The sequence below is a fragment of the Apteryx rowi genome, unplaced genomic scaffold (genome assembly GCF_003343035.1).
Source record: "Apteryx rowi isolate R43461 unplaced genomic scaffold, aptRow1 scaffold_9, whole genome shotgun sequence".
NCBI classification, from domain to species: Eukaryota; Metazoa; Chordata; class Aves; order Apterygiformes; family Apterygidae; genus Apteryx; species Apteryx rowi.
In genome coordinates this window covers 6516238-6543463 of record NW_020451204.1, presented here as the reverse complement: position 1 = coordinate 6543463, position 27226 = coordinate 6516238, and the positions used below count along the sequence as shown (strand labels likewise).

At 47.4% G+C, this 27226-nt stretch overlaps 1 protein-coding gene across 1 annotated transcript in view; it reads left to right on the top strand.

Moving 5' to 3' along the window:
• FRMD4A (FERM domain containing 4A) overlaps positions 1 to 27226 on the top strand; it is a 215620-nt gene that overhangs the window by 167930 nt on the left and 20464 nt on the right. Inside the window, exons 12-14 of the mRNA XM_026091166.1 lie at positions 9184 to 9260; positions 13311 to 13449; positions 20225 to 20366. Of these exons, the coding sequence (XP_025946951.1) occupies positions 9184 to 9260; positions 13311 to 13449; positions 20225 to 20366 (358 nt within the window). The remainder of the gene's footprint in view (positions 1 to 9183; positions 9261 to 13310; positions 13450 to 20224; positions 20367 to 27226) is intronic.

Here is a 27226-nt window from a genome sequence, read left to right as displayed (position 1 = left end):
GAGAAAGACAGGCCTCTGGGAAGATCCTTGGTGGGGTTCTTTTCCCAAATCAACTAACTGTAAAAAAATCTGCTCAGTTTTCATCATCTAGGTAAATGTGTAGCTTGACCAACTGTAATACATGTAAGTGCTAATACATAGCCTACAGCAGTGCTGTCCTACAGGGAAGCTAGCATTTTTTCCAGCGGTTCAGTGTACATGAACTGTGCTGAAGCCTGTCATGCCCACAGTTCCCAGGGTTTTCTGCAAGAATATGCATATGCAAAGGCTGCAGCATGAGGTCCCATCCCCTGATCCAGCCCAGTCAAGCCTATGGCTACCATTAAATATAGTAGTCCCATCAAAGTAAAACTCACTTGCTTTAAGTGCTTTGCCGTATTCGGGTCTTAAAGGTTAACTCTCTATAAAAGCAGCAGCCAAGTCTTAAATGATTCTGCAGCACACAGCAGGAGCTTCAACAAGATGCAAAAACAAATCATTCCAACAGCACAAAGTGAAACAAATTGGACCTCAGTGCCCTGAAGTTGGGGCAGAGATCTGGAGTGAGATTCAAACCTCCTCGAGCCCTTGTGCTTGGCTCTGAAGTGGCAGCAGGCTCACCACATGTCCCACCCTTCTCAAATGCTTTCTCTTTGTTCGTCAGAGCTCACTGCTTTAAAGTCCTGAGCATCTTCATCGCCAGGTGAAGCCAGGCAGGGAGCCAGGACTCAATGGCTATGAGTATGAGGCCTCTTTAAGTCAGTGGCCAGGGAAGGAGGCTCACAAGGTTATGCGTTGTAGCCTGTCACCATGTGTATGGGATTGCTGTTGTCACAGAACCCCAAGTGCAGGCACCCTCCATCATGGGCATGTTTTCAGTCATGCAATCCCATATGCATGTGCATTCTCATAGCGTGACTGGGCGTATGTGCTTCATAGGATGGGGGTTCATGGATTTTGGTTACAAGATAGACATGCTTTAGTCATGCCCCTGGGTAAGACAAGAGGATCTTTAGGGAAGAAAGTGGCAGGAATGGTTTGTGGACTGCAGGAATCATTCTAGTATGCCATAGCTGATTCATGGGCTATAGATTCCTTCTGTAGGTTCTCCTTGGCTATAGGCCATCCTTTCTCTATGTATTAGAGTATTAAGTCAGAAAGGAGAAATCTTCCATGCAGGAAGAACTACTCACTCTGAATTTTTTTGTAAAGGATAAAAAGGAGAAAATTTGACTTACAAGAGTCATTAAAAAAAGTTCTCTGTAGACATATTGATTTAGACGCACCCAGCATGGTGACAGCAGTGCAATATGTAAGAGCATCTACCAGATATATGTACATCAAAGGCGGATTTGTTCATACATAAAGTCAAAGTCAAATCTCCCACAAATATCAAGTTGCATTATGTAGACAAATAACATTTTGTCCAAATAACTGCTCTTCCCCCTGTGAACTGTTGCTTTGCTGTGTCTCTGAGCCAATAAATCCCTTTGAAATTTAATAGGGAATTGTCTCTCCATAATGGAAATGAATATAGACTGGTGGTTATATAGATCTAGACACAATTTCTGTTTGGTCAAGACAGAAATGTTTGTTGGGATGGTGCAGTCCCATGAGAACAGCATATAGCAAAAAGGATCTCAAGTTGGACCAGAAACTGTTTGTCTGTTTGGCAAAAAGAAAGTCCTGAAGCCTGAGGGGAAGAAGTAATTAGATATCGAGCTGGGATTGTTGACAGACCACCAAAAGTCCCACTTAGCCAAGCCACTCTCTCATTTAATGGGGGAAGGGAGGAAGGCAGGCCTCTGGGAAGATCATTGGTGGGGTTGTTTTCCTAAATCAAATCAGACAGGAAACCTTTTATTTTTTGCTTTAGGAAGTCAGAGAAAAAAATTACCCCAAACTGATAGAAATACAGGAGTTAATGGAAGCGTGGCAGGGTGGAGGGCTTGGTTATGGTACAGCAGCATCCCCCTCGCATGACCAGGGGGGCACCCTCAGCAATAGGTCATGGTAATTCACAGGTGACAGCCCACGGAAATCTCTTGGTAAATCTGCCCCTGAAACAAGACCCCATTTGTCTGAGCTGAGATGGTGCTATTCTGCCTGAACCAAATCCTTCCTCATTCACTCTGACTAGTTTGACAGAGGTATGATTGATGGGAGCAGGGCTGGCTCAAGGCAGAACACAAATTCATGCCCGGAAACCATGGTCCCACTGAAATCAATAGCACAAAACTGCCATTGACTTCACTGGAGCTGTGATTTCCATAGATCTTAAGGCCGAAAAGGGCTACTCATAACCTCCACCCTGACCTCCTGCATAGCTCAGCCCCTAGAATTTCACTTGCTGGTTTGTTCAGTGGAAAGAATTACATTTCCAAGCAGGAAATTTTTTTGTGCTTGTTGTGTCTTTAAATTGCAAAACAAAAGACTTGGGATTTTGTTGCTGCACTCAGGCAAGCTGTGTGAAAATACTGTCATTGTTTAGTTTCCTTGTTTAGTGCCTGTTTTAGTATTGGGATGTCATCCAGGGTTGGCTCTCGCATTGGGCGTAGGTGAGTGAAGAGGTTGCGTTTGGGCTGCTAGAAATGTATTGTGTTCTTTCCCTGTCATTCCTAGAAGCCTCTCGGAACATCTTGTCTGGGGGTTGAGGTGGTAGTCCATGCATTCAGAGAGATGATTGTTCCTTCTGCATAGTATAATTTAATAAGGCATTAATCATCTAAGAAGTTGCAAGACTTGAAGGACTGGGAGAAGCCATATAGGTTAGTAAGTCCGATGACAATCACAATTGGTCATTTATTAGATGTTTAGAATCACAGAAAAATTTAAGTTGAAGAGACCTCTGGAAGTCTGTAGTCCAACCGCCTACTTAAAGTTGGGCCAACTTCAAAGTTAGAGCAGGTTGCTCAGGGCCAAGTGTTTGACTACCCTCACTATTTTTTTTTTTTCATATATCTAATCAGAATTTCCCTTGCTGCAACCTGTGTCCATTGCCTCTTGTCCTTTTTCGGGGCCCTTCTGAGAAGAGACTGGCTCCATCTTCTTTATAACTCCCATTTAGGTCACCAGAGACAGCAGACAGATAGCAGGTTAGATCCTCCCATAGACTCCTCTAAGCTGAATAAACCCAGTCTGTCCTTGTACATCATGTGTTCCAACCCCCAAATGGTCTTGGTGGCCTCCACTGGAGTCACTCCAGTTTGTCGGTATCTTTCTTGTATCGGGGAAATCAAAATTGAACATGGTACTTCAGATGTGGTCTCATAAGTGCCGAAGAGAGGGAAAGAGTGCAGGAGTGCCACAGAACTGTCATTTGAGGCACCACAAGCCCTAATGCCTCCTAGAAAATTTAAGACTCCTAATGAAAACACCAAACGCTACCAAAATCACAGGGAGAGTGTAGGTGAGACTGAGGCATCATTGGTATCCTAGCTCTACAGATCTGTGAAATAAAAATGCCAGTATGATCCTAAGAGCAGATGGCACCCTCTCCTGCAAAGGAGCACAACAACCCTCAGTGTTGCCTGACGGTTCAGTTTTGGGATCTGATCCTTCCTGACGTCTCTAGTATTGGGTTTGATTCTGAACAGCCACCAAGCTTGATATCTGAAATCACTGCGAGCTTGCTTATCACTGAGTAACCCCGTTCTGCCTGTGGCCCACCTCAGATGCTTCTGGGGTAGACCTGTACACAGAAAAAAGAAAAAACAAGACACCAGGTACTTGGGCATTTTTATCTTGTTAATAGACACAATGCAAAATGGTTCACACTGTTTACTCAGGGTCATCCAGCCATGGCGTACACTGCCCAGTTCTGTGCTGGGTGCAGCTCTTCTGGGTAAACCAGGCAAAAGAGAGCATCAGAGAGCCTGTTCCTTTACGCTGCTGGCCCCTTCCAGAGCTCAGGATAGAGAGGCCTAGGAATTGCTCTACTGTGCTATTTGGGTGCATTTCTCTAGGAACCATAATCCAGAGAGTACTGTGCACCAACTACCAGTGCTGCCCTTAAGCAGCCCTCTCTGCCTCATCCCTGCCATGAGCTGCAGTGAACCATGAGAGCTACCAATGGCCTCATTACTGCCAGGGGTTCCCGAATATACGGCATGGTTCCTCTGTTGAGTACTCAGACAAGGCTTCCTGAGCACAAAGGGAGAGAGCACAGCCCAGAGCCTAGCACACATTAACTCAACTCCCCTCACCTCAGTGAACTCCTTATAGAGGCCTTGTTATCCTCCTTTTCCAAATATGCTGTTCACTGTGCATGAGCTGTAGCTAGAAGGATAAGGAGCTAAGTTGGACTCTGCCTGGCCACTGGTGTATTTCCTCACCATACCTGGAGAAATGACTGGAATACGGCCAGCAAGCTCATCCCCTCCACGTCTTTCCAGCGAGGCCCAAAGTTCTGCACATTTGTCCTTTGTTCAGGTCACCTAGGCCATCAGTGGCCAAGCCAGCAACTCCTCCCTATGTTTCATTCGCAAAACACCTTCACTTCTTTATCAGGAGCCTCTGACATCCTGCTGTCTGCAAACTCCACTGCATTGGTTCCAGAGTCAATAAAAATGGTAAAAACATCCTTCAGACTCAGATGGCTGACAGGGATGTAGATCCCTGGGCCTCTTCTCTTCCAGGCTCAGCTTAATTAGGGGGCAGCCAGCAAACCACAAGCGTGCTCACAAAAGAAGCTTGCGTCTGAAGGGCTTTGACTGCAGCTCTTTGTAACATCTGGTGCCTGGTGAGCTTGCCTGCATCTTGGAAGGAGTTTCTGATGAGAAAATTTCTGCAGCTTGCACCTGAATTCTCCAAAACGCACCATACAGCACTCAGATCCCTCCCCTGGCTCTTTTTCTAAGTTGCCAGCTTTGCAGAAAAGCCATTTTTGGCACTTGTTTCCCCACCATAGCCTCCCCACTCACCCCAAAGCAGTTGAAATGGTACACATGGTGCAATATGGAACAGCTACTCCCCAAGTACCCCTTGCATGTTTGCAGGTTGATAAGCAGTTTTGCAAATTCAAGTGATAATATTGGTTCCGGTTTTATTGTCATAATGAATAAGAGCCCACAGTGTGGACAGTCTCCTTGACTCAAAGAGGGTATAATTCTTTCATCCTCTTTTAGCGATCCCTTTCCCTTTCACATGCACACATGAGTGTGCAGCTGTGCACAAAAGCCAGTCTCAGGAAGACCTCCTTAAGTGTCCATTGAAGATTAAATGATCTCATGCACAGCCTGTAATGATGACCACTACCAAAAATTGTTCCCATATGAAAGCTGCCCCATGCTGCATGATCCAAAATGGGCTGCTGACCTCAGAAGAGATCCCAATGGGCGAACCACCACATCACAGAAACTCACCCCACCACAAGCACCACTAACTGGCACCTTGTCTGCAGGCTCAAAGTGAGGGCAGCTATTAAAGGAGCAGGGGAACCACGATCTCAGCTTGTATTGCCAAGTAATTTCCTCCAAGCCCTGTTTCTAGGGTGTTTGGGGAGATGCTATCCCAGTTCCTGTTGCAAGGTACCCTTTCTCGAATAAGCATAGGACTGCAGTTGTCCATTCCACAACATTAAAGTTGCTACAGCCCTAATACAACTCCAGTTAAAGTCAATAGAAATCTTCCCAACCACACAGGCAGGCATTGGATTCAGGCCTGCAAATCAACGAAAGACAAACAGAAGCCAAATGACACAGAACCAGACCCAGCCTGGGTGTAAGGGGAGGCAAACCTGCCCTCAACATGGATTCTTTGACTTAAACTAGCCCCAAAACGGGTACACCAAAAACTGCATGCATCCGTTTGTCACTGCATTTCCGCAAGATTGTGTTGAAAATACGGCCAGCTCCTTGCTGTGGCTCTTATTCCCTGGTGAAGGTTAAGTACCAACATGGTAAAAGGCTCTTGATGGGTAAAAAATTATGCTTCCATTTAAAAAGACCCACTAATGGCACCCTGTGCATCTGTCGCTGAATTAACAACATCAATTTGAAACCATACGTAAGCCAGACAACTGGGAAGGGAACAGCTTGCTTACATTAGGAGGTCTGGCTGAAGGGAGAAATTAGGCCTTGTTTCTCCTGAGGGGCTATGAACAGGAAAGTGGATACTTTCTTGTGGGTATTAACATTTTTGCAGATTGGATTCCTTGTGTGTAGGAAGGGTGAGACCCCTCAGATCAACATGGGCAAAATGAGCGAGAGGCTGCAGAAAAATATTTGGGGAGCAAAGGGAGAGCATAGTAACAGCAATGGTAAAACCTATGCATATGTTCTGGAGAGTAGCATTACAGAAAAAAGAAAAAGATGCAAACTCAGGTTGTAGGGTCACTTTCCTTCCCAAAAGTCAGCATTTGCCTCTTTCTATACCTTGCCAACAAAAATAGAGAAACTACATATACAAGTGTAGCTATCTGGGGAGCTGCTCCAGTGCCCAAAACATTGGTGTTTAATACAGTTTTGAAGCTGTTGGGGATCCAAGGCAGGATCCAGGGCTGGCAGATATGACACCAGACCTATGGCAGACCCACTCCCTTCTAGGGCAGCAGCCGGAGGCCGGGCAGGGTACCCTGGGGCATGTCATATGGCACTAGACGCCTACATTTAAGCACCTGAATAGCTCCCATGGAGCCTTATGTGTTTGGACAGTTGGAGTTAATCATCGAAGAGAAACTTCGCTGGAGTTAATGAACTGAGCACTGTTGCCTGTGAGGTTTATTAGCATAGAGGACAAAATACAAAAGGCTGAGAGCGTGGGGAGCAGTCTCGCAGTGTTGGAGGGAGGAGGACAGAGTGATTACGAAGACTTCTGCACATCTACCTGTGCTGATTCTGCGACAAACCCTCCAAGAACGGCAACTACCGACAGCTCAGAAAAGGCTTTCAAATCCTTTTTGCACCACGCCGTAGTTTAGCCATAAATAGGGAGACGATGGGGAGACATGGGAACAGAGGGATATTTTGTGAAGGGTGTGAACTGCTGGGTTTTGGACAGTTATGTGTTCCACATGTCTGAGCGCCTCCCAAACACGTCTTGTCTACACGCTGCGAGGCACAGCCGTTTTCTCCTCCCCATTTTACAGACGGGCATCTGGAAAGGCAGCGGGATGTTTTCAGAGGCCCACATGGCAGTCTCATGCTTGACCCCTGTTGTTGTCAGTGGGAGTTTAGGCCCCAAACTTCCTTTTTGTGCCTTTGAAGCTCAGCTAAAGTGCACAGAGAGCTTGTGACAGAGACAGGCTTCACATTCAGATCTCAATTCCCAGCTTAACCCTTTCACCCCAAGTCTGTCCTTTCCTGGGGGGTAAAATAACACATATTTTTATGCTCCGTTTTGTGATTATGATTTTTATGCAGTTATTTTTTTTCAATAGGAGAAATAAATTAGCCCTGTAAAAACAGTGTAACCTAGCTTGTGTCACCTCTCTCAACCTCCCCATCCTTCCTTGTCCCCTTCCTGCCCTGCCCTCCTGCCTCACTAAACCATGCAGACGACCCCAGAGCACGGGGCAACTCAGTGCTCTTGTTACACTGAAAGTGAGACAAGCTGTTGCAGCAGCCACAGCTGAGCACGGTGGAGCTGTCATAGCCCCCACCCCATGCTTCCTTCCAAACACCCATTTAAAAAAAAAGAAACAAAACAAAACAAAACAAAAAGCCGCTCGGTTGGAAACTTTTACAAACACAAACAGCAGGCATGTTTTGAATTCTGGTGCCCCTGAAGTATTAGCGAGGGGAAAATATTTGCCCCCCCCCCACCGTGGCTCCCTTTATTTTCTAGATTTCACGTCCATAGCAGCTTAATCAGGGAAAATCAAATTATGCCTCCTGTTTACTTATCTCCAGAAGGCTGACACTGGCCAGCGGCTTATCTCCGTGTGGCAGGAGCCAGCTCCTTCCTTAGGGGTAGGACAGGAACTCAGCAGAAGCTGCTCGTAGTAGGAGAGGGAGTACAAACCAGGGAAAGCTCTGCTGGCTGCGCTCAGCAGCGGCAAGGTAACCACCCCGGAGCTTTGCAGTTTTGCCAGGGCGAGTGCAAGCAAGGCAAAGAGTGAAATAGCTAGAGGGGGAAGACTGCCTCCTCTCCGTCGATCAGCAGCCTGGAAGTCAGGGTGCCGCTTTGATTTTTGGTCCCCGGCTTGTGATGACGAGGAGGCCAGGAGCTGGCATGATGTTTGCAGTCACCGCGCTGTGTTCTGCTCGTATGCTCTGTCCTCCCTCCCTCCCTCCCGCCTGGGAGGCCAGAGTTGCTTCGCAGCAGAAACCCTTAAATAAGGCACGGGAACAGGGGAAGCATGAACAAGACGCAGCCTCTGTGCGTCCCTGTGCCCAGGGGCATGGACACGCACAGGGCAGGCAGAGCCCCTGGGAAACGTGCCCATGTTTACGTGGAGGTGGGGGCACCGAGCTAGCACCCGGGAGAGTCAAATTTTACTCCTTGACTGCACTGAAGTACTGAGTGACCATGGGCAAATCATTCACCCACTTTGTGCCTCAGTTTCCCCAGTTTGGTGACAGCACTGATTTTGTCTGCAAGGTGCTCCGAGGTGGGGCAGCCTGTAAAAAGGAGGCACGAGCATTACTTGCTGCCGTGTTTCACACTGTCCTTGCAAACTGGGGTTCTGGCACCACCCTGGGCGCTGTCAGCACCACGGATAAACTGCCACCACTGAGTAAGATTTGTGCGAGTTTTTGTTGATTCCCTGTGAAAGGAAGTTGGGATAGAAGAGTGGCTCTTGGAGCGGCCGCCTTCCACGGAGCAGTGCAGTTCACATTAGCGGAGATCCGATTCACAAAGCGAGGCTGCCTTCGCTCCTCTGAGGTCTGCCCTGCAAAGCTTGCCAGCGCGGGGGAAGAGCAGCCGCAGCCTCTTGTGCGAGGGGCGAGTCGACACCAGCTGCCCACGCTGGCAGGATAAAAGCGACCGGACCCCGGGGGTTGCATACGTCTAAATCCGTCTTTAATCCCGTTAAGCGCAACCGTGCTGCGGCCAGCTCGCACCGCAGGAATTTCCCGACTCCTCTCGCCACCGCCCTGCCGCCACCCCCGCGCCTCGCGTGGGAGCCCCACGGCGGGGGCGGGGGCGGTGCGGCGGGGGGCAGGAAGCGGGGCCGGGCGGGGCGGGGCGGAGCGGAGCGGCGCGGAGCAGCGCGGAGCGGCGCGGCGGCAGCGGCACCTCACGCCCTTCTTGTCCCCGCAGATCTTCCAATGGAGGCAGCTGGAGAACCTCTATTTCCGCGAGAAGAAGTTCTCGGTGGAGGTGCACGACCCGCGCAGGTGAGAGCCGCGGGGCGCGGAGCCGGGGAGCCGCGGGGGCCGGGTCCCCCCCGCCGCCCCCCGCCGCTTTGGGGCCGCTCCCGCTTGCAGCTCGCCTGCAAACCGGCCGCCCGCGAGCAAGGCAGCGGGTGCCGACCTGGGGGCCGCTCGTTCCTAGCAGAGGGGTTTTGTGCTCGGGTGGGTGTGCTTGAGGCTGCGGTTTTGGTCCCCCCCCCCGTTTTGGCACCGCGGGGCTGGTGCCCCGGCTGCGCCGCCGGCAGCCGCTGCGCGCTGAATGAGGGTCCGCTTCCTCCCTGTCCCTGTCCCTGTGCCGGAGCCCGGAGATGGGCGCCAGATTTTGTGCTCACGCGCTCCCTTGTAAATATTCAGCGGTTCAGCTGAAAGGAATGGCACTGTACCAGAGGTTTACCGGCAGTCTGGATCAAAGCCCATCAGTCTTTTTGGCAAAGGAGTCTTATTTCTTCCTTTCGAGACCTAACGTGGGAGAGTGAGTTCAAATGACTGTATTGCAAAATGCAGTGATTAGAGGCACCCCTTACTCATTTGCGTTAGTGGGTGGGTACAGTGGATGGGGAAAAAGATCCCCTGGTGTGTATACTGCTCTGTAACTTGTTCCCATTAAAATCCATGTCCCATTTGAAACGTAAAGCATGAATAAGGCTGATAGAAACTATCTTTGTTTTCCAGACTGATTTGATGTGCTACTGGGCAGTAGCGTGTTTTGCTGATCACTCAACTGTGATCCTGTTTCACCTGTTTCCCATGCCTATCTGTACAGCAATACATGTACTTTGATTAAGGCAATTTTGCATTCAGCTTCTGTATCTATTTGTCCTGCTGTGGACATAGTCACACCAATATGAAGGTGCCTGTATCCATAGATATATTTTGTTAAAGCAAAAACTGAATAGAACAGCTCTTAGCAATCTGCAGCTCCAGGGTAGCAGAGCATTTACTCATCTGCTTAATATTAAGCATGTAAATAGTCCCATGAAATCCAGCAGAGCAAATTCCCAAAGTTGAGAACACGCTGGGAGATCTTCCAGCACCAGGAGCCGGGGGTGGTGTACTCCTTCCACCCCCCAAACCTTAGTCAGCAGGCAACGCGTCAGAAATGCACGCTGCAAACAAACAGCAGCAAGAATCCCCTAAGCGCCAAGACTGGCCATTTCCTGTAAGCGGCAATTGCAAGGAAAAGAAAGCAATAGCTCTGGGACGTTAAAATCATTGCGATGTTTGCAACTCAATGTCGTGCACGAAATGTGGCCACGCAGAGGAACCTCTTGTGTCTCCAACTGTGCGTCCTTTGAATGTAAGTGGTAGGAATTATTGACACAGAACAACTTTGGGTTTTTTATTCCGCTACTCTGTTTTTCTGAAACAGTGCTGTGAGGACAAAGCCCTTTCCTATGTGAATGGTCCTGGATACTCCTTGGTACTTTCTCACTGTGTGGGAATGAACTCGGCTGATTTTAATAGCCAGACAGCACGTGCTTCACTCCCATCTCCTGTGCCAAACGGGCACTCCGAGCGTAAAGCAGTAACGCACATTGCAGTGGTACGGTGGGAACGGAGCGCAAGCTGCATGTAGTCTCCCAGCCAAGTGGGATGGACTCCTATGAGGAGTTACTCGGCGTGCGGAGGAGGAGGAGTAGCCAGCACGGTGCTCTCTCAGCATTCCTCTCCGTATAGCCAAACCAGAGCCTGAGTCAGCCAAGCCACGCTCGCAGGCGCAAGGGCTCAGGAAAGCAGGCTCGGCTCGGCGGCTGTGGTGAGGGCTGGGCCTTTCTAGCCCTGCCTCTGCCCATAGCTCCCCTCCTGAGCAAGGCATTTCGCCTCTCTTCCTCTCAGCTCCTTGTCCCTTAAAGGAGCAAAATGTTGCACATCCAACAATGTTGCACATCCAACAATGTTAATTCCATATCGCGTGTGGCATGCATGGAGGAAAGTCGTGGAAAAAACATCCATGGGCCATTTCTAACAGCTCCTCAAAAGATAGCTGTGAAAAGCAAGCCCATATCTGGGATCATCTAAGTATGCAGACTTTCTAATGGGTTTTGCAGTTTTGACGGGAAACGCATATAGATCCCAAAGAGAAAAAAATTAGGAAATCACTGCTTTTAAGATGAGAAGATGAATGGTTTGGGGAGTTTGTTTCCAAGAGTTCAAAACAAGTAGCTATGTTTGAATTGAATAGGATGACACCAAGATTTAGGCTCAAACATGTTTGAGTGCTTTAATGACTCAGAGCCTTATATGCCAATGTGCTGCAGTAATTTGTGTCCCTCAAACCGGTATAAAGCACCCGGAGTTGAATCCCCCCATTCAGCCTCAGCTCCACGAGCACCTCCCAGCACAGCCCTCATTCCATGTCCAGTGATGGGGATGGGGCTGCCCAGCATCCTTCCTCATCAGGACCGTCTGCCTCCATGCTGCTGCATCCATGGAAAGGGCAATGCTTGTGACGGGACAGGGCAGGACGGAAAGGGCTCAAGCCAGGGTAGCACTGAAACATGAGATTTCAGTTGTCACAAGCCTTGTTTACATTGGCCGTGGCTGTTTTCTCAGAGGATATTTCACTCCAATTTGTGGCTTAACGATTTGAGTCAGTAACACATTTTGCAGTGCTGAAAAGGCCTCAACACAAGAGCTGTCACCCATCTCCCAAACCAAATCTGGCCAGCAGTTACCGTTTTGCTGCAGGATTTCACTTTTCTTTCATTCTCGGCTCTATCGCAACTTTCTCTCACCTTGTACTTTCCCTCCCCCTCGCTTTTGCCTCCAGTTTCGGACAGGGACACCAGAGGGGAGGTTGCCAGTGCAGATGTAAGAGGGGAACCAGCGCTTTAACACACGAGCACTTCAGAGGGCTGGGGAAAGAGTTGCCCGTCCCTTGCATTGCACAATAGAGTTCCTGGGCTGTCCTGCAATATCACCTCTATCTGCATTGCACAAGGTGCCTGCGGGCTATGGACCGCGGCAGCCCCTCCATAGCATGCCTTAAACCTCTGGCCGTCTCTTGCACTGGCCTCTCTTCACCATCCATGTCCATAAGTGAAAGGCCATAACAAAGCATTGCATTTCTAGGCTACCCTGTATTCCTGTGCTCGCATTCATTTTCATAATCAGATTCCATAATAGACTCTTTTAACAGACTGCAGAGGAGGATCTCATGTGTTCTGGACTCTGGAGATTAGTGGCTTGGTTTAATTCAGCCAATTTTATGTCCCTGCGGTGGGAGGAGTTCTGTAAACCAGGATGCTGTGAGCCTGTGTAGTACTTACCCAGCAGCGTGTAGGTGTCAGGGGCTCTGTTGTTGAGGTTAGAGTTGAGGGATGAGGAGGAATAATCAGACAGGTTTGTACAGCTGTGAAAGCATGGGGAAGCCTAACCTGTATTTGTTGCTAATATTTGAGGACCATTGGGAGTCCCAAAGAGGAAACATTTAGCTCTTATTTTTCCTGTTTTTATATTCACTCAGCTAATCGCTGAGTAGCAGTCTTCTCTCCAGAGTACTAGGCAGCCCTCTCTGAGCCGCACAACTCCATACCATATGGCGAGTCCTGCTGCCGTTTAGAAGCGGGGAAATCAAGGTACCTGAAATTTTTCTCCCATGTTCTTTAAAGCAGCCATTGATCCTGTAGTTCTTTAGTTTTCACGAAGGTCCTGATATTTGGGAGCCACTGTCCAAAGCCGGAGGTAGTGGAGGGGATGAAGGCTTTGCCTCAGGCATCTCAGCATGTGAGGCACACAGGATCCACAGGCACTTTGGCATTACTGACTCCTCTGGGACACGTAACAGGCCGACGTCAGCTGAACCAAACCCAGGAGTTCAGTTCAAACTGGACAAACTGGACTAGTACAGTAAGCGAAGGCTCTCTTGGCTTGAATAGCTATTTATTACTGTTCTACAAACATTTTTCCCATTAGCACAAGGGTGTGCTCACTAAGGAGAGCAGCCTTTACTATGAGGTCTGTGGTTATTTTCTGCAGCAGAACCCATCCGAGGAAACCTTGTGTAACCCCTGTTCATTCTTTCCTCCTCTCCAGGGCGTCTGTGACCAGGAGGACTTTTGGGCATAGTGGCATCGCTGTGCATACCTGGTACGCCTGTCCAGCACTGATAAAGTCTATCTGGGCTATGGCCATTAGTCAACATCAGTTCTATCTGGACAGAAAGCAAAGCAAGGTAAGCATTTTGGAGGTGGGATGTTCACGTTGAGTTTGGGTGAGTACTTCTCACTCCCCACCTTCCTAGCAAGGTCAGAGCTGAATGGTGACTCTTTCACTGCCTTCTCTTTCCGCTTGAGATGAAACAAGGGCAAACTGATTCAAAATGCCTGCTGGCTTTGGCCAGAATGAGGACATTAGTATCAAATTCATGTCTACAGGAGGGAGGATTGAGGGGAAAGTTGTACTGACTTGTGGCTAAATCAGAGCAACCAAGGTTTGCAGGCAAAGAGGATCATGTCCCTGTCTGGATTGTTTCCACGTGTCTTCTGGTTCTTGAACTCTGTCATAAAGTCAGGGCAGCTTCCAATAACCAAGTTTAAAGTAGCTTCAAACCCGTCTCTGAATCCTTCTTGCTGTCCCTTGCCTTTTACTGTCATATTCTCCTAGCAGTGAAGGGTAAGGATATTGTTTCTCTTTTCCTGCAGTGTCTCACACCAGAAAGGGGGGTACTAATGGCTTGGCTTTAGAAGGAGCTGTCTGATCTGGTGCTACACAAAGGGCTGATCAATGCACAAAAGAAACCATCTTGAAAACAGGAGTGTGTGTTTTTCCCCTAATTCCTTTCAGCAACAGTCATTTTAGGCATGCCCAGAACAGCAGGAGATCACTTCGAGATCACTTGGAGACCTAAGAGAGACTTTTCATGGAGATGCCACTCTCCATATGAGCACGCTGGTGTAAATTTTTACAGATAAGATAAAGACTGCCTTGAGTGGGTGCCTGCTAAAGGGGCTGCCTGTGTTTGCCCCCTACCTCTGGTGAAACGTCAGGCGTGTGCAGGGTGACATCCCATCAAATGGCTGAAACGATCTAACATCTTGCTATTGCTGAAAGGGCAGTCCACTGCCTTCCTTTTCAAGCAAGAGCTGCTCCTTCCCTTGCATGGGCACTGGCCTTATGAGGCCTCTTCATGAGCCAGTTCAGCCTGCTAAACTGGCAGAAAAACCTTTTGGTTGTTGTTTTTCTTTGCTGCATTATTTTTATGCCAGTTAAGTGAATTGAATTGACTCACTGAGGTTATAAAAAGGGCCATCAGTGTGCTATTAGTCCAGCTCACTCTAAACCCTTTTGACATTTGTTTTCCCTAGCATGAGCTCTGTTGCTTTATTGTAGAGCAGGTAAGACTTTCAGATGCCTTGGGCAGAACGCATGGTAACAGTAACTTTGGCATGGTCCCTTCTTATGCAAAAAATTGTTAGGGTTCATCTTTGTGGCTGTGAACTATGTTGAATTTAGGAGGCATAGCTAACTTCCCACCCCTGCCTGTGTGCCAGCTGTGAATATGGACACGATTGCATGTTCAGCCAAAACCAGGTAAGGGATTTCCACTTTTGCTCAGCACCACCAAGGCAATGCACAGCCCTCTCTGTTTTGCCCAGCTGTTGCTCTCAATAAAAACAACTCAGTGAACAAACAAAAGTTTATTTTCTTACTTTTAGCCAGATGGATTCCCTGATTTAGTTGCAAGGTATTTAGGTCACAAGCAACCAACAAACAAAAGGAGATTCCCCTCCTCCTCCCATTTCTTTGGTAAAAAGCTGAGTCTCTTAAATGCCCAGGACTTTCCTTCAGTGACTTCTTTTGTTGTTGGCAGATTGTGTTTCAATCTGATCTCCCCTCTCTCACACTCTTACAGACAGCACCACCCACCAGCCCTCGTTTGTCAATCTGTCACGTCTGTGACCATGTCAGAGCGCTTTGTTACAATAATCCCAGTGGTCACACTGAGGCTTTGAAGTTAAGACGCGCAAATATTTTTTCCCTTTCTCTTAAGGGAGCTGGTATTTTAGTCTGTTGTCCTCGTCTTTAATATGACACTGTCAAGATTGATGGATCCATCAATTTTAATTGATTTGTTCAATTCATCCTGCTGGTCACTTCAGGACACTGTGCCCATGTATGCTTTGCTTTTGAAAATCAGTAAAGAATATTCCAAAGTGGAGCAGTGTGAAATGTTCTCGTTTCAGCACTCAAAGGCTTAGAGAAACATTTTTTCAGTTTTATGTCACATGGGTTTGCATCCCCTTAAATCTCAGTCTCCACTTCAGATGAATCGCCAACTTCAAAGCAAAACTTAGATACTCCCTGCTTTTATGTCCAAACTTGGCATTTTTCATGGTTTTGACAAAGGAAAGACAACTAAAAACAAACTGAAAAGAAACCTGCTGGGCCCAAACTGGCTCCAGTGATGTAGGTTAGATGGCATAAAATACGCCATGGTGAGAAAGCAAGCTTGAACTCCATGCTCCCTATATAACTGGGCATCAGTTGGATTTGGACCTTCTGCACAGCTCCATGGGAAAAAAAAATTCACTTGATTTTAAAATGAAATAAAATCAACCTGCATGGATTTTGACCCTTCTGCAGTGAAAGGAGATCCCAGCCTTCTTTTTCAGCCTTGCTCCGTGTTGAACTCCTGCCAGCTTGCTGAGTTCCCAGCATCTTGCTCCCTGCTGATTCTGTCTCTTTTCTCCCTGCAATTGAAGCATAACATGGAGACTGAAAAGATTCCCAGCTTTCCAAGTGAACACGTCAGCATGCAGAACTCCTGTCAGCTTCCCTTTTTTTCAGGAGACAGATGCATCAGGACTTGAAGCCATGTCTATGCTCTGTTGACTCCACCAAGTTAATCAAATGTTTGGCCTAGAGGCCTTAAGAATTCTCTTTGTGTGGGAATTTCGAATAGCATATTTCTCCAAGCGCAAGTCTGTGGCAGATGAGTCTGGTAGAAACTAGGCAAGGAGGTTCAAAATGTCCTACTGAAACACCTGCAGCAAAACCTTGATGCTGCAAGCAAGAGGGACAAATTGATTCCTGGTGTCAGTCTACTCTCACTTCTCACTGGTGGATTTTTCTTCTCCCTCTGACCCTGTCAGAACAGCACCAGGGATCAGTTTGGCCCCATGCTTTGAAATGACTCATGAATGAGCGAGTCTCCCTCCATGTAAATGAGACTTGGCAGGTCGGCATTGAATGCTTTAAAATGTTTTAGCCTGGAGGGACTGCAAGGCCCAAGGGAGCATTAATGGGATGTAATCCAGCTTTCCACTCATGTGCTGTCAGTTCAACACCTAGCCCAGACCTCGCGCTAGCTGCTGTTCAGTGGCCTGTATGAAATGAACTGTTGGTCTCATTCCTGCTCTTGATCAGTGACTGTCCAAAGCACAAGACCACCTGACACTGATTGGCATTGCTGTAGGCAGCAGAGGAAGCAGGAAATGAGCAGCAGGGAAAATTAAGCCAGCTCCTTTCAGGAGATGTTCCAACCTCAGTGGTTTTGCAAGGCCCCATTAGCAGAATTACAGTCTATCTTAAAACCTTCTCTGCTACTTCAGCAGGTTTGGATTGCACCCTTCATGGAATAAGCTCACTCTGCCCTGCGGACCCTGTGTCTGCTCTCCCTTGGTTTGCTTTTTTTTTCTCTCCAAGCTGAAGGGATGCCAGGCTTCACCAGTTTTTCCCAATGGAGGGCACCCTTCCAGCAGCTGCTGGCTTGGCATGCTGGTGAGGACCACAGCATCCAGCTGCGCTGCCTGTGCTCAGCATTTTAACTAGTGCCTAGTCAAACAGGTAGGGCCAGTGTGTGCTCTAATTTGCAGCCTAAATGTGAGTGGAAATAAACTACAAGGCTTCTCAGTGAAACTATCCAAAAAATAAATACAGGAAAACCACTGCCTCACAGAGCAGGAGAACATATTGTAGAAACTTGGGTTTTATATCCTTTCCTAGACATCAACTGCAGTGATTCAATATACTGCGTTAGACAGATGCTGGGTTGGACCAATGTGGCCATTCTTAGGGTTGTACAGGGTATACATAACCCTACATATATGTAGGGTTGTACAGCATACGTACATCTGCAGGGGATAAATCACCAGGGTATCAGCAGACTTAAGACTTGCTGCCTCTAAAGCTCGGGCATTGCAGCAAGATAGCAGTTCCTGCTCAGGCTCCTTATCGAAACTTCAGTGGCAGGAAATCTTGTTAGATAAAAGTAGTATCCACCTAGAATCAACCATCCAGCGCTATCTGGAGAACATCTTTTACAAATCTTGTTACATCTTGGTTCTGACCAGAAACCACAGATCCAAGAGGTTAAAATACTGCTATCTTTCTCCCTGGGCTGGGACTGGGGAGGAGCTACTGGAAATGAAAGGTTTCTAACTGATTGTAGCATTAGCATAACAGCATCGGTGCCAGTTACTTGCTCTGCTCTGAGATCTTGGCAGGTAGCTCTGCCTCTGCCCTCAAACAGGGGTGAGTGCATGCTCCTTGTTTATGGGGCTGCTGTGGAGATAAGCCTGTAAGGCATTCAGCTACCTCTGAATGGTAATGGTGGAGCCTCTAAGTACACAAGAATGTGTAAATTATAGTAATACTTCTGTGGGTGTTTTCAGTATGAGGATCTCCCCGTGCTGTCTTCATGTGCAGTTTTAAATTAGGCTTAGAAATACCATATGCAATACAGAGACATTTTACTTCTCTTATTATTTCACTGATGTGCAGACTATTATTTCAATGATGTGCAGACAGAGAGAGAGGATAGCTAAGAACTTAACCTTATGTGTCTTACCCAAAACACCACACCAAATCATTAACAGAGCCAAGCATGCAGCTCAGCGTGTTGAGCATTGGGCCATCCATTCACTCTTAGTTCTTTTAAAAATTATTTCATCTTTCTGAGGGTGTGAAATAGTGCTGGAAATGCTGTTGGAACAAGCTTTCCTTGTAGTCCCATCTCATCTTTGTTCTGGTGAGAACAAATCATACCCTGATACATGGATGGCAATCAGATTCTGATTTCTTAACACTGCAATGGTTTGCCCATCACCCAAAAATCTGTATGACTGGAGTCTCTTCTCACCTTGAGGAGATGCACAGATGAATGCTCAAGTATTCCTGAACTAGACTTTCAGCATCCCATTGAAAGAAAGCTTTCGGGCCGCTGAAGAGCCTGAGACCCCCAACACAATGTGCCAACAGCTTTCTGGGTTCCAGGAAACAGAAATTGCAGGTCAGTGGTCCTTTGAGACCAGACCAGTTGAGTTTCAGCAGCACCGGACTAGCAGGCTGTTGGGTAGGGGACTGAGCTCCACTCTCTTTCCGTCCATGACTGGAGAATTCATATAAAGGTCAGCAAACAAGAAGCCGATTTCCAGATCAGAAGTGAAATAGCAGTCATCTTTGTGTTTCATGCACAGCATGTTACAGACAGCAGGCTTCTTACAGGCTTTTAGAGCTTTCTGCTCTGTTAACCTGGCCTGTTAATTGAAGCGAATTCAACAACCAAAGCATAAAATAGAGTTCAGAGCATAAGCCTGTCCTTAATTCAGAAGAGGCAGGAGGAAATTTTTCATGTGGACAGATTATTCCACAACTGCTTATTGAAAAGTTTCCTTATCTTTTCCTCTGAAGCATCTGATGTGACCCCAGTCAGAAATGAGATATGGGACTAGATGGGCTTGGGAATTGTTCTGATACAGCATGTGCTATTTTAAAGTGATCCTAAAGTTGTACGGGCTAGAAAGAAGACTGAAAATTTCTCAGCCACACAAAACATTGTTCATATGTAGGCTTCGTCCTTACAGCAGTGCTTGGGTTATAACTGGAGGGCTATACCCAGCAACTCTGATGAACATGCTTGATCCTTTTGTTCAGGTTAACACTTTTTAGATGCTCTCAGGGTTCCAAACTGGAGGTAGAGAGCTGCTAACACTGGGGCTTGTATTGAAGAGGCAAGGCAGCCACTGAGACTGAGTGAGCCCAAGCCCACAACCAGGCACTCTATTCATTTCATTGCTTGGTGCTACTAAGCCCCTTGCACTGAATGTTGTTTTCTGCCTTTATTTGCTCTGTCGGCATAACCACATCTGATCTCATAGCTCAGCTAAGGGAAAGTTCCAGAGTTCATTTCACTTCATTTCTAGGTTTCTTATTGTTTCAAATCAATTGGTCATAACCAATGGAGAAAGGACAATGTCTTAGGAAGTCAACTCATTCCCTCCTGAGATAGGTGTATGCAGTATGCAGGTTTACTTTCCCCAGGAGGTGCCTTGGTCATTGACATTTGGTGGGGTACGATGGATGACTCTCTGTGCTGCTTGTGGCCAGTTGCTGGGGCTGACTGTTGTTTTCTTACTGGAGTAATGTTAATACCTTAAGAAGTCCTGAATTCTGAAGAGGTCCCTTACAGTAAGGGCATTGCATGCTGTTTGTTAGTTTGGACCATAACCTGAACATGTTTTCCTGCCTCCATTTTCTTCCATCTTCTCATGACAGCCCATTTAAGCCATGTCCTCACTGTATCTTGGTTCAAACCTCATTGCAAACATGGAAAGACCTGTCTTGGCTTCCTTTAGATGCTAGAGCTGGTCTTTAGTCTTTGGGGTTTGCAGTTCATTACATTGGCATTACTAGAGGTTTCCTACTGTATTTGTTAATACAGTAATTCCATACATAGTCAATTTGTTTAAGAGGGGAAAAAGTCCATGGCAAAGCAGAGAAAATAACAAACAGCAGAAAGCAATGCCAGAATATCACCCACTTAAGAATGTAAAAAGTGCAGCAGGGAATACAGTGCCAGATTTGCTCTGTTTTTGTAAAATAATCTGAGTTTGCTGTGGAGGCCTGTTTCCTGCGAGGCCTGTTTCCTGCCATAGTGAACTGTCTTTTTGCTTCTGTGAGCTTTAGAGAAGTGCTAGATCATTACTAACTCCGATGTCCACTTCCAGTCCAAGATTCATGCTGCAAGAAGCCTGAGTGAAATTGCTATTGACCTGACCGAAACTGGAACGCTCAAGACCTCAAAGCTGGCCAACATGGGGAGTAAAGGCAAAATTATCAGCGGCAGCAGTGGGAGTCTCCTGTCATCAGGTAGGTTCTTTATCCTGTAACTGGAGAGAAGTATGGTGGGAAGGGCCATGTCTGTGATATAATGGAGGAGCTGCCAGAAGCTGCACTGCGGAAATGAAAGACACTTCCTTTCAGTTTTTCTGTCTATCCAGATGTGTCGGCCCATCTCTCAGCGCACTGTCCCACAAACAGCACAGGCTGCAGGCCTCCCCCTCTCTCACTGCCTCTGCTCATTTCCTCTTTGTCCCCAGGATGTCATCTTCAACTCTCTCTTTCCAGCTGAGGCCTCTCTTCACAGTCTCTCCCCTAAGCACCTGCTAATATCTATCTCTCCCCAGGCCATTTGCTGTCTTCAGCAGATGCTTTCCTGAAGCATTGCCCAACCAGTGGTGGGGAAGTGGTGTGCCAGTGCAGCTCACTAGGGAAACCAAGGCTGGGGATTTGGTGGTGTCCCTCAGCAGCACAGAGGCACGGTAACTTCTTCACAGAAGCTACCTTACCTCTCCAATGCTGAATTTGCCTGGTCTCTCAGGCCCAAAAGAACTGTTTCCTAGCACTCTCCATGAAACTAGTGCCGGGGACCCAGAGGTTTCTTTTGGTGGCTTTGAGCACCTTCCTGTAAAAGGAAGAAATACAGCTGCAAAATAAACCCAATAAAAGTTGCTGAAGGAGAGGGACAGAGAAACAGAAGAGAAAGAACAGGGAACGAGAGTCAGGAGCTTTTCTGCGTTTCTTTCAGACTCTTTTGTCAGTCTGAACATGGCAAGCTATCTGTAAAACACTCCAGGAGCAAAGCAAGGATCAATAGTTTGCAAAGCTCCTCAGGTGAGAAGCTTTTGAGGAGGACAGAGTTGCTGGTATCTGTATAATTAATAGTACCAATCAATTAAATGTCCTGTGTTAAGTGTTGTTTGAAGTTACCGAAATCCATTCTGAGGAGATATATTACGCCAGAAAATAACCTCTTTGTGATTGCCAAGGGAACAGTCCCATCTAAGAACGCACACGCTATAAAATTGAACCCACTCTGACTCAGTAGATCAGCTCTGCATCACTGTATTCTTTGTGTCTCTTAAATGCCCTCTCCTGCCTGGAAAATGTCCAGCAAGGGGTTAAAATGTGAAATGCTTATTGAGCTCTGGAGCAGCCTGCTGTGCAATTCCTTGCCTTGCCTGTGAACAGAGATGCCTTTCTGTTCCTTAGGTCCTCCTGACAAGCACACAAACCGCCTCTGTGCCTCCCATCGCTCAGGGAATTGTAGTAGCTGGGCAGCTCCCAGCCTGGTGTCGGGTTGTTGGAGCTCTTTGTTTGTTTGGCATTTTTTCCAACTCTCCTGCTGCAAAGTAAATAACATTAAGTACTCCAAGGAAGTTCTTAAGATCTTTCCAAGATCTCAGCCTCCTGGGCACCATTCCCAAGTTTGTGAAAGCTACTTGGTAGTAATCCTGTTTTCATGTTAATACACTGGCTTTTAGCCTTTCTGGAAAAAAAACATGGGGGTCTGCTTCTGCTCTCACACTAGGAGAGTGTTAGCCAGGTGGAAGTCAGCAGAAAATCAGGCCCAGAAAAAAGCTTCTGTAGGGCCAGCACCTTATCTGGGTTATGTGGATGGAAATCCCAAACTGAGAGCTGCCCAGGCTTTTATTTCTGGGTTTTTTTTGCTCCCTGCTCACATCCGTTCTGGCTGAGAGTGGGGTTTGCAGACTCAGCAGAACAGCCCTAGTTAATGCCCCCTGCCTAATTGCCCTATGCAGAGTTCATTGACTGGGTGAGTCATTTCTTCTGCCTGGGGTAGATGGGTGGGACTACCTGGATGCCTATCTAGGACTGCGTGAATCTCCGTTTCAGTGGAGGCTTTGCTGGTGCTGCCAGTGGGCCAGGAGAGCATGGCTCCTTCCAGATTCCTACCTTGTAGGTCCTGCCAACTGTGTGGCTAGGGCTCTCCCCAGGTGTTAAAGAGAGGTGTGGGGTTTGTTGCTGCCACATGACTTCCAGTAGCTACCAGCACACTTCTGGTGGGAGGGAAGTATAGAGAAAAGACCTCTGTCAGAGGGAGGACAGAGAACAGGGAATCAGAGGCCTTGGATTGCTTCCACACAGTCAGCACTGTGCTCAGAGAGCCTCCTTCCCTCGAGCCGGCTGGCAGAGCCAAGCCAGCCCCTGCCATGCTGCTGAACGGGAGGGGGCATTGGCTGCCCGTCCCGGCGGGGCACGTTTACTGGCTCAGTCCCGGTATGTGCCTTTCCTCCCATTGTAGACTGAAGATTATCGGGGCACAATCACAACAATGATGGGTTATCGCAGTACAGCTTGTGTGCTGGAGAGAATGAGTGCAAATGATTAAGTGGCCACGGTAGATTTCCAGGCTATAAATACCTCGAATGACAAGAAATCACAAGGGGAGAATTGAATATCTTTCTGTTTACTGCTCCTGCCCCTGCTTCCCTGCCATTCTCTGTCCTTTTTTCCTGGAAACTATTTGTAGCCATTTCCTCTTTTCATCTCACTCCTCCTCAGCGGAGGGGCCGTCACCACCATAAGAGGCACACTGAAGCTGTCTTGTATCTCTTGGACTTGCAGCAAGACTGCAAGGAAGCTTTTGTTATTGCTTATGGTTGTCACAGCATTTGGCCAAGATCCAGCTGTGCCGTGAGAGGCAGTTGCTTCCCCACAATATTTACAGTCTCTAGTCACAGCAGAGGGGAAATGGAGTCTTATATTGGGACAGTGACTTCCCCGTGGTCACAGCAGTTCAGTGCCTAAGCTGAGAGAACCCCGAGTTCCTGGCTCCTCCTCATTTCCCAGACCCTCGACCTCTGTCTGTGTCCACTGCAAAGTTGTAGGTTTGATCCCTGATGCTCCTGGGTGTATTTCTTAGAAACTCCCCCTTTAACCTTTTGTCAGCATTTTGGCTTGGAAGGGGACCCCAAATCAGTGGGCTGCCAAGACTTAGCTCACAGCACCAGCTTCTGTTCAGGATCTCTGTGCTGTCCCTGGATATTTGGGCTAGATTTGCCCAGGAATAAAGAGTTGGGGTCTGGTTCTACTTTCAGACTGGCATGAACCACGATCAAAATCAGCGGAGATAGTTATTAGAATGACATCAAATGAGTTCAAAGCTGGGTTTTTTCTTCACAGCAGTCTGTGCCATAAGAGCTTTGCAGGGCTCCTAGCTATGGAGGAATCCTATTATCATGGGATTATTGTAAGACTGAGCCCCAAACTCCCGCTGCCTGTAGATATCCCATCCTTCACATCACTGGTAGAGGAGAGACCCCAGAGGAGCACTGCTGCTTTAGCTCTGCAGATGTCCTGGAGGAGCCTTCGGCCCCCCAAGCCCTGTTACTTCAGCAGCAGTGGAGGTTTCCTGTGCAGAAGCCTGTTTACATTTGAAAATGCCACAAGCGTGCAGACAGGGCCCAGCCAACCAATTCCCCGGCCCCCGCCTCCCCATCCAGCAGGGCCATCTCCCAGCTGCACTACCCTAGCGAGTGTCAGAGCGGATAAACAGCACCCCGAGCAGCCTCTGGCCAGGCCCGTGAGCACGGGGACTCACGGAGATGAGTCGCCACAGGATATCTGAGCGCATCCTGTGCAGATCAGCTCCAGCTGGGCTCCTGCGCACCGTGGAGGATATCCTATTTGTCTGGCAGAGCTGAGAGATAGCAACTGTCTGAGTTTGCTGGTTGTTGTGTGCTGACATCCTGGTGCTGTGACTCAGCTCAGGTTCTGGCACGGAGCAAGCATGGGGGACCTCCCCACCCTGCTCAGGGGACAGCTTTCCACGGGGACCTTGCTGAAACGCCAGCAAGCTGGAGCTGGCAGAAGGTTGTAGTATGAAGGAATTGCCTTATTTAGATGCATTTTTCCTGGAGCAGGAGACTCGCATGAGAAAGAGAGAAGAGAGGTATCGAAGAGATTCCCAGGATTGCGCAACTGGATATGAGTGATGGCAGGGCCTCTGTGAAGTTTGTTTTCTTATTTAAGCCTCGATGCTCTTGCCTTGCTGCTGCTCAGCCACCTTGCTGCATCTCCTCTTATAGATGTTAGCACTGAGGCTCAGTTCCCTCTTCTTCTCTTCAGCATCCCATCTCTCTTCCCTGCTTATTTTCATCATTCTCATTTATACCTTTTCCCAGCTGACGCCACTCTACTACATTAGGTGGCAGAAATAGGGACAAACAGTGGATCACTGCTAGGGCTTTCCTCTCCAAAACTGTGGCTCACATTGCTGATATCCTTCCCTTTGACAAGCTTTAAACCAAGGCTTGTCTTGGAGCAGACACCTGGTAACCAGGAGCTCCTGCATGCAGACTCAGCACATCGTGTTGATCAGATCCTTTGGGGGTGTGACTTGTTTGCTTCATAGCCCCATCAACGTCACCAAGACTTTCTTAACTTCATCGGTGTAGGAGGGATCAGAAACCAGCCCTTTAGCACTGGTGAAGAAGCTTAGTCATGAATTATGCTGGAGGAATTAGTTGACCAGGGAGGACCACAATCTCCCTGTTTCACAGCACCTCTTCCCCTGAATGTCCATGGATGGAGAAGTCACCCAGAGAATGAGCAGCAGAGAGGCTAAATGAGTATCAGAAGCATAGCATGTCACAAACTAATTGGGCTTTAAGCCAAGACTTGCATCCCATCATGTGTGCTCAGGAGGAAATGTCATGTAGGATTTCCTTCAGTTTGAAATTAAACCAGCAGGACCAGCTATAAAAACAGGCTCTGATTCAGCAGGTTCCTGGTGCTTGTCAGAGGTGGCCCCATGCTTGCTACCCAGTGTTTTCACAACCCTTTTTCTTTTAGGGCCCTCAAATGGTTCCACAGAAGTATGTGTTAAAATGCAGAATTTGGTAAATCTGTGAACTGCAAATAGGAAGGAGGCTGGATAATAATTTTCATAGGTAGCCCTGCCTCAGTGGGCATCATATTTAATAAGGCAGATTCAAGGTAGTGTCTGCTTGCTTGGTTTGGTTTGAGCTGGTCTTTGATTATTTCTTTCCTTGTTTTTGTGGTCTCTTGATTTGTTCTGACATTTTTGGATCACTTAACACTGGGTTTAAAAGTGACTCTGTGGCCACAGATTTGCTCAAGGCTGAATTAATACCTTTTTATAAGTAAAGAGCTTCTAGTGGATGCTGTAGGCGTACCAGCAACACAAATCACTGTTTTCTGTTCTGTACAATCATCTCACACTGGTGTGATTCAGTTGACTGATCAAGTTTACATTCGCTTTACACCTGTGGGAGCAAACAGAGAATAAAACCTCTAAAAATCTAAACAATCTAACCCCAAAATAGTTCAGCTTTTAAGTTAAAAAAAAAAAAAAAAAAAGACAGCCAGAAGTTTCTGAAGAGGCAGTTAGACAGAAATCCCAATCCAATCCTTCTCTTGCAGTATGCCCAAGGGATCATCCAAGTCAGGTACAGTTAAGCTAAAAAAGTTTAGCATCTCAAGCCCTGAACTGTGAGTGCCCTGTCCCCAGTCCTGTAAACCCTCACTACACTGGAAGACTGTGAGACAAAGACACTGTGGAAATACATTAATTTGAACTGCTTTGTTAATGCCAGAAAGAACATGGTTTTAGCAGTAATCCCATTGCTTAATTCAGAACGTAACAATGTACTCCCAGATTCTCCCCAAATCCTTTGCTTTCTAGGAGGAGTGACAAAGATGGCAGAACGTGCACTCAGTAGACATAGCCCCTGACTGCATCAGGACTGAGACCAGTGTGGTTCTTGCGCAGGTTTAGCACAGCTGGAGCAAATGCCGTGAACTGTCTGTGCTTGATTTGGGTCTGTACCAGCTCAGTTACGAGCCATTTATTTCCCTATTGTCGTCACACCTCAAATCAGCACAGACGTCTGGGCACAGCTCAGACTATTCATGTGTTTTTAAATGTTTAACATCTATGTAGCTGCTGTGGCAACAAGAAGTACAAAAACTAATAGCTTTTTAAAATAAATCAAAGGCTGATGGGAAGGTGGGGAGCAGAGAGAGGAAGGAAAGGGGAAGAGCAATTGGAAGGAAAACATGGGTCATTGAAGTTATCCCAAAAGGAAAAAAAGGGTTGAAACATCTGTAGGAATCATGAGCAGCTTATTATCGGGGGTCAGCAGTTTGTTGGCAATTAAGCAGAGAGGTTCAGCAGTTCAGCTTTTGCTTGTAACTCCTCACCAGGGTTACTATTAAGAGTTAGTAAATGCTAGAGAGGCCTTTCCCTGCCAATGCAAATACAGGGTTCCTCTGGAGGATCCTGTGAGGTTCTTGCAGTGCAGATGTATTCACAGAGTTGAATTTTGTTGCTCTGGAAGGGCAAACAAACCCAAATGAAATGGGGGCAGTTACAGCAAGTAAACAGACACGTTACCATGTGGTTGTCCTGATTCGTCTGATGATGCTCAACCTAGTTGACCTTTAGAGAACCTTTTCCCACCTCTCCCACTCCAGGACAGCCCAATAAAGGGTGTTACAAGGGAGGGTAGCGTTTTGAAGAATAAGTGCCAGTTGTCTTTCTGCATGAAAGCTGCAGAAAATAGTGGTGGAAAAGATCTGTGACATTCTCTGCTCCCTCTGGACCAATGCAGAACTGTTTCCCAGCATGGATTGCCTAGATCCCTTTTCAGTTTAACTTTAACGGTCTGATGGAATAGTAGCAATGAAAGATGAAACTGAAAGCACAAATTTCACTGTGTTTTGCTGCCAAACCAAAGAATTGTTCCCAGGTTCATTCCAGAGCTTTATGAAATGGCAGCAATCTTTTCAACCAACTCAGGCTGAGTTCACTGTACGCTCAGGAGGCCAAGCTGCAAATATATCTAGAAGCCCCTCCAATCCACAGGTACACAGAGACCTGCACGTGACATCCTGTAAAATCT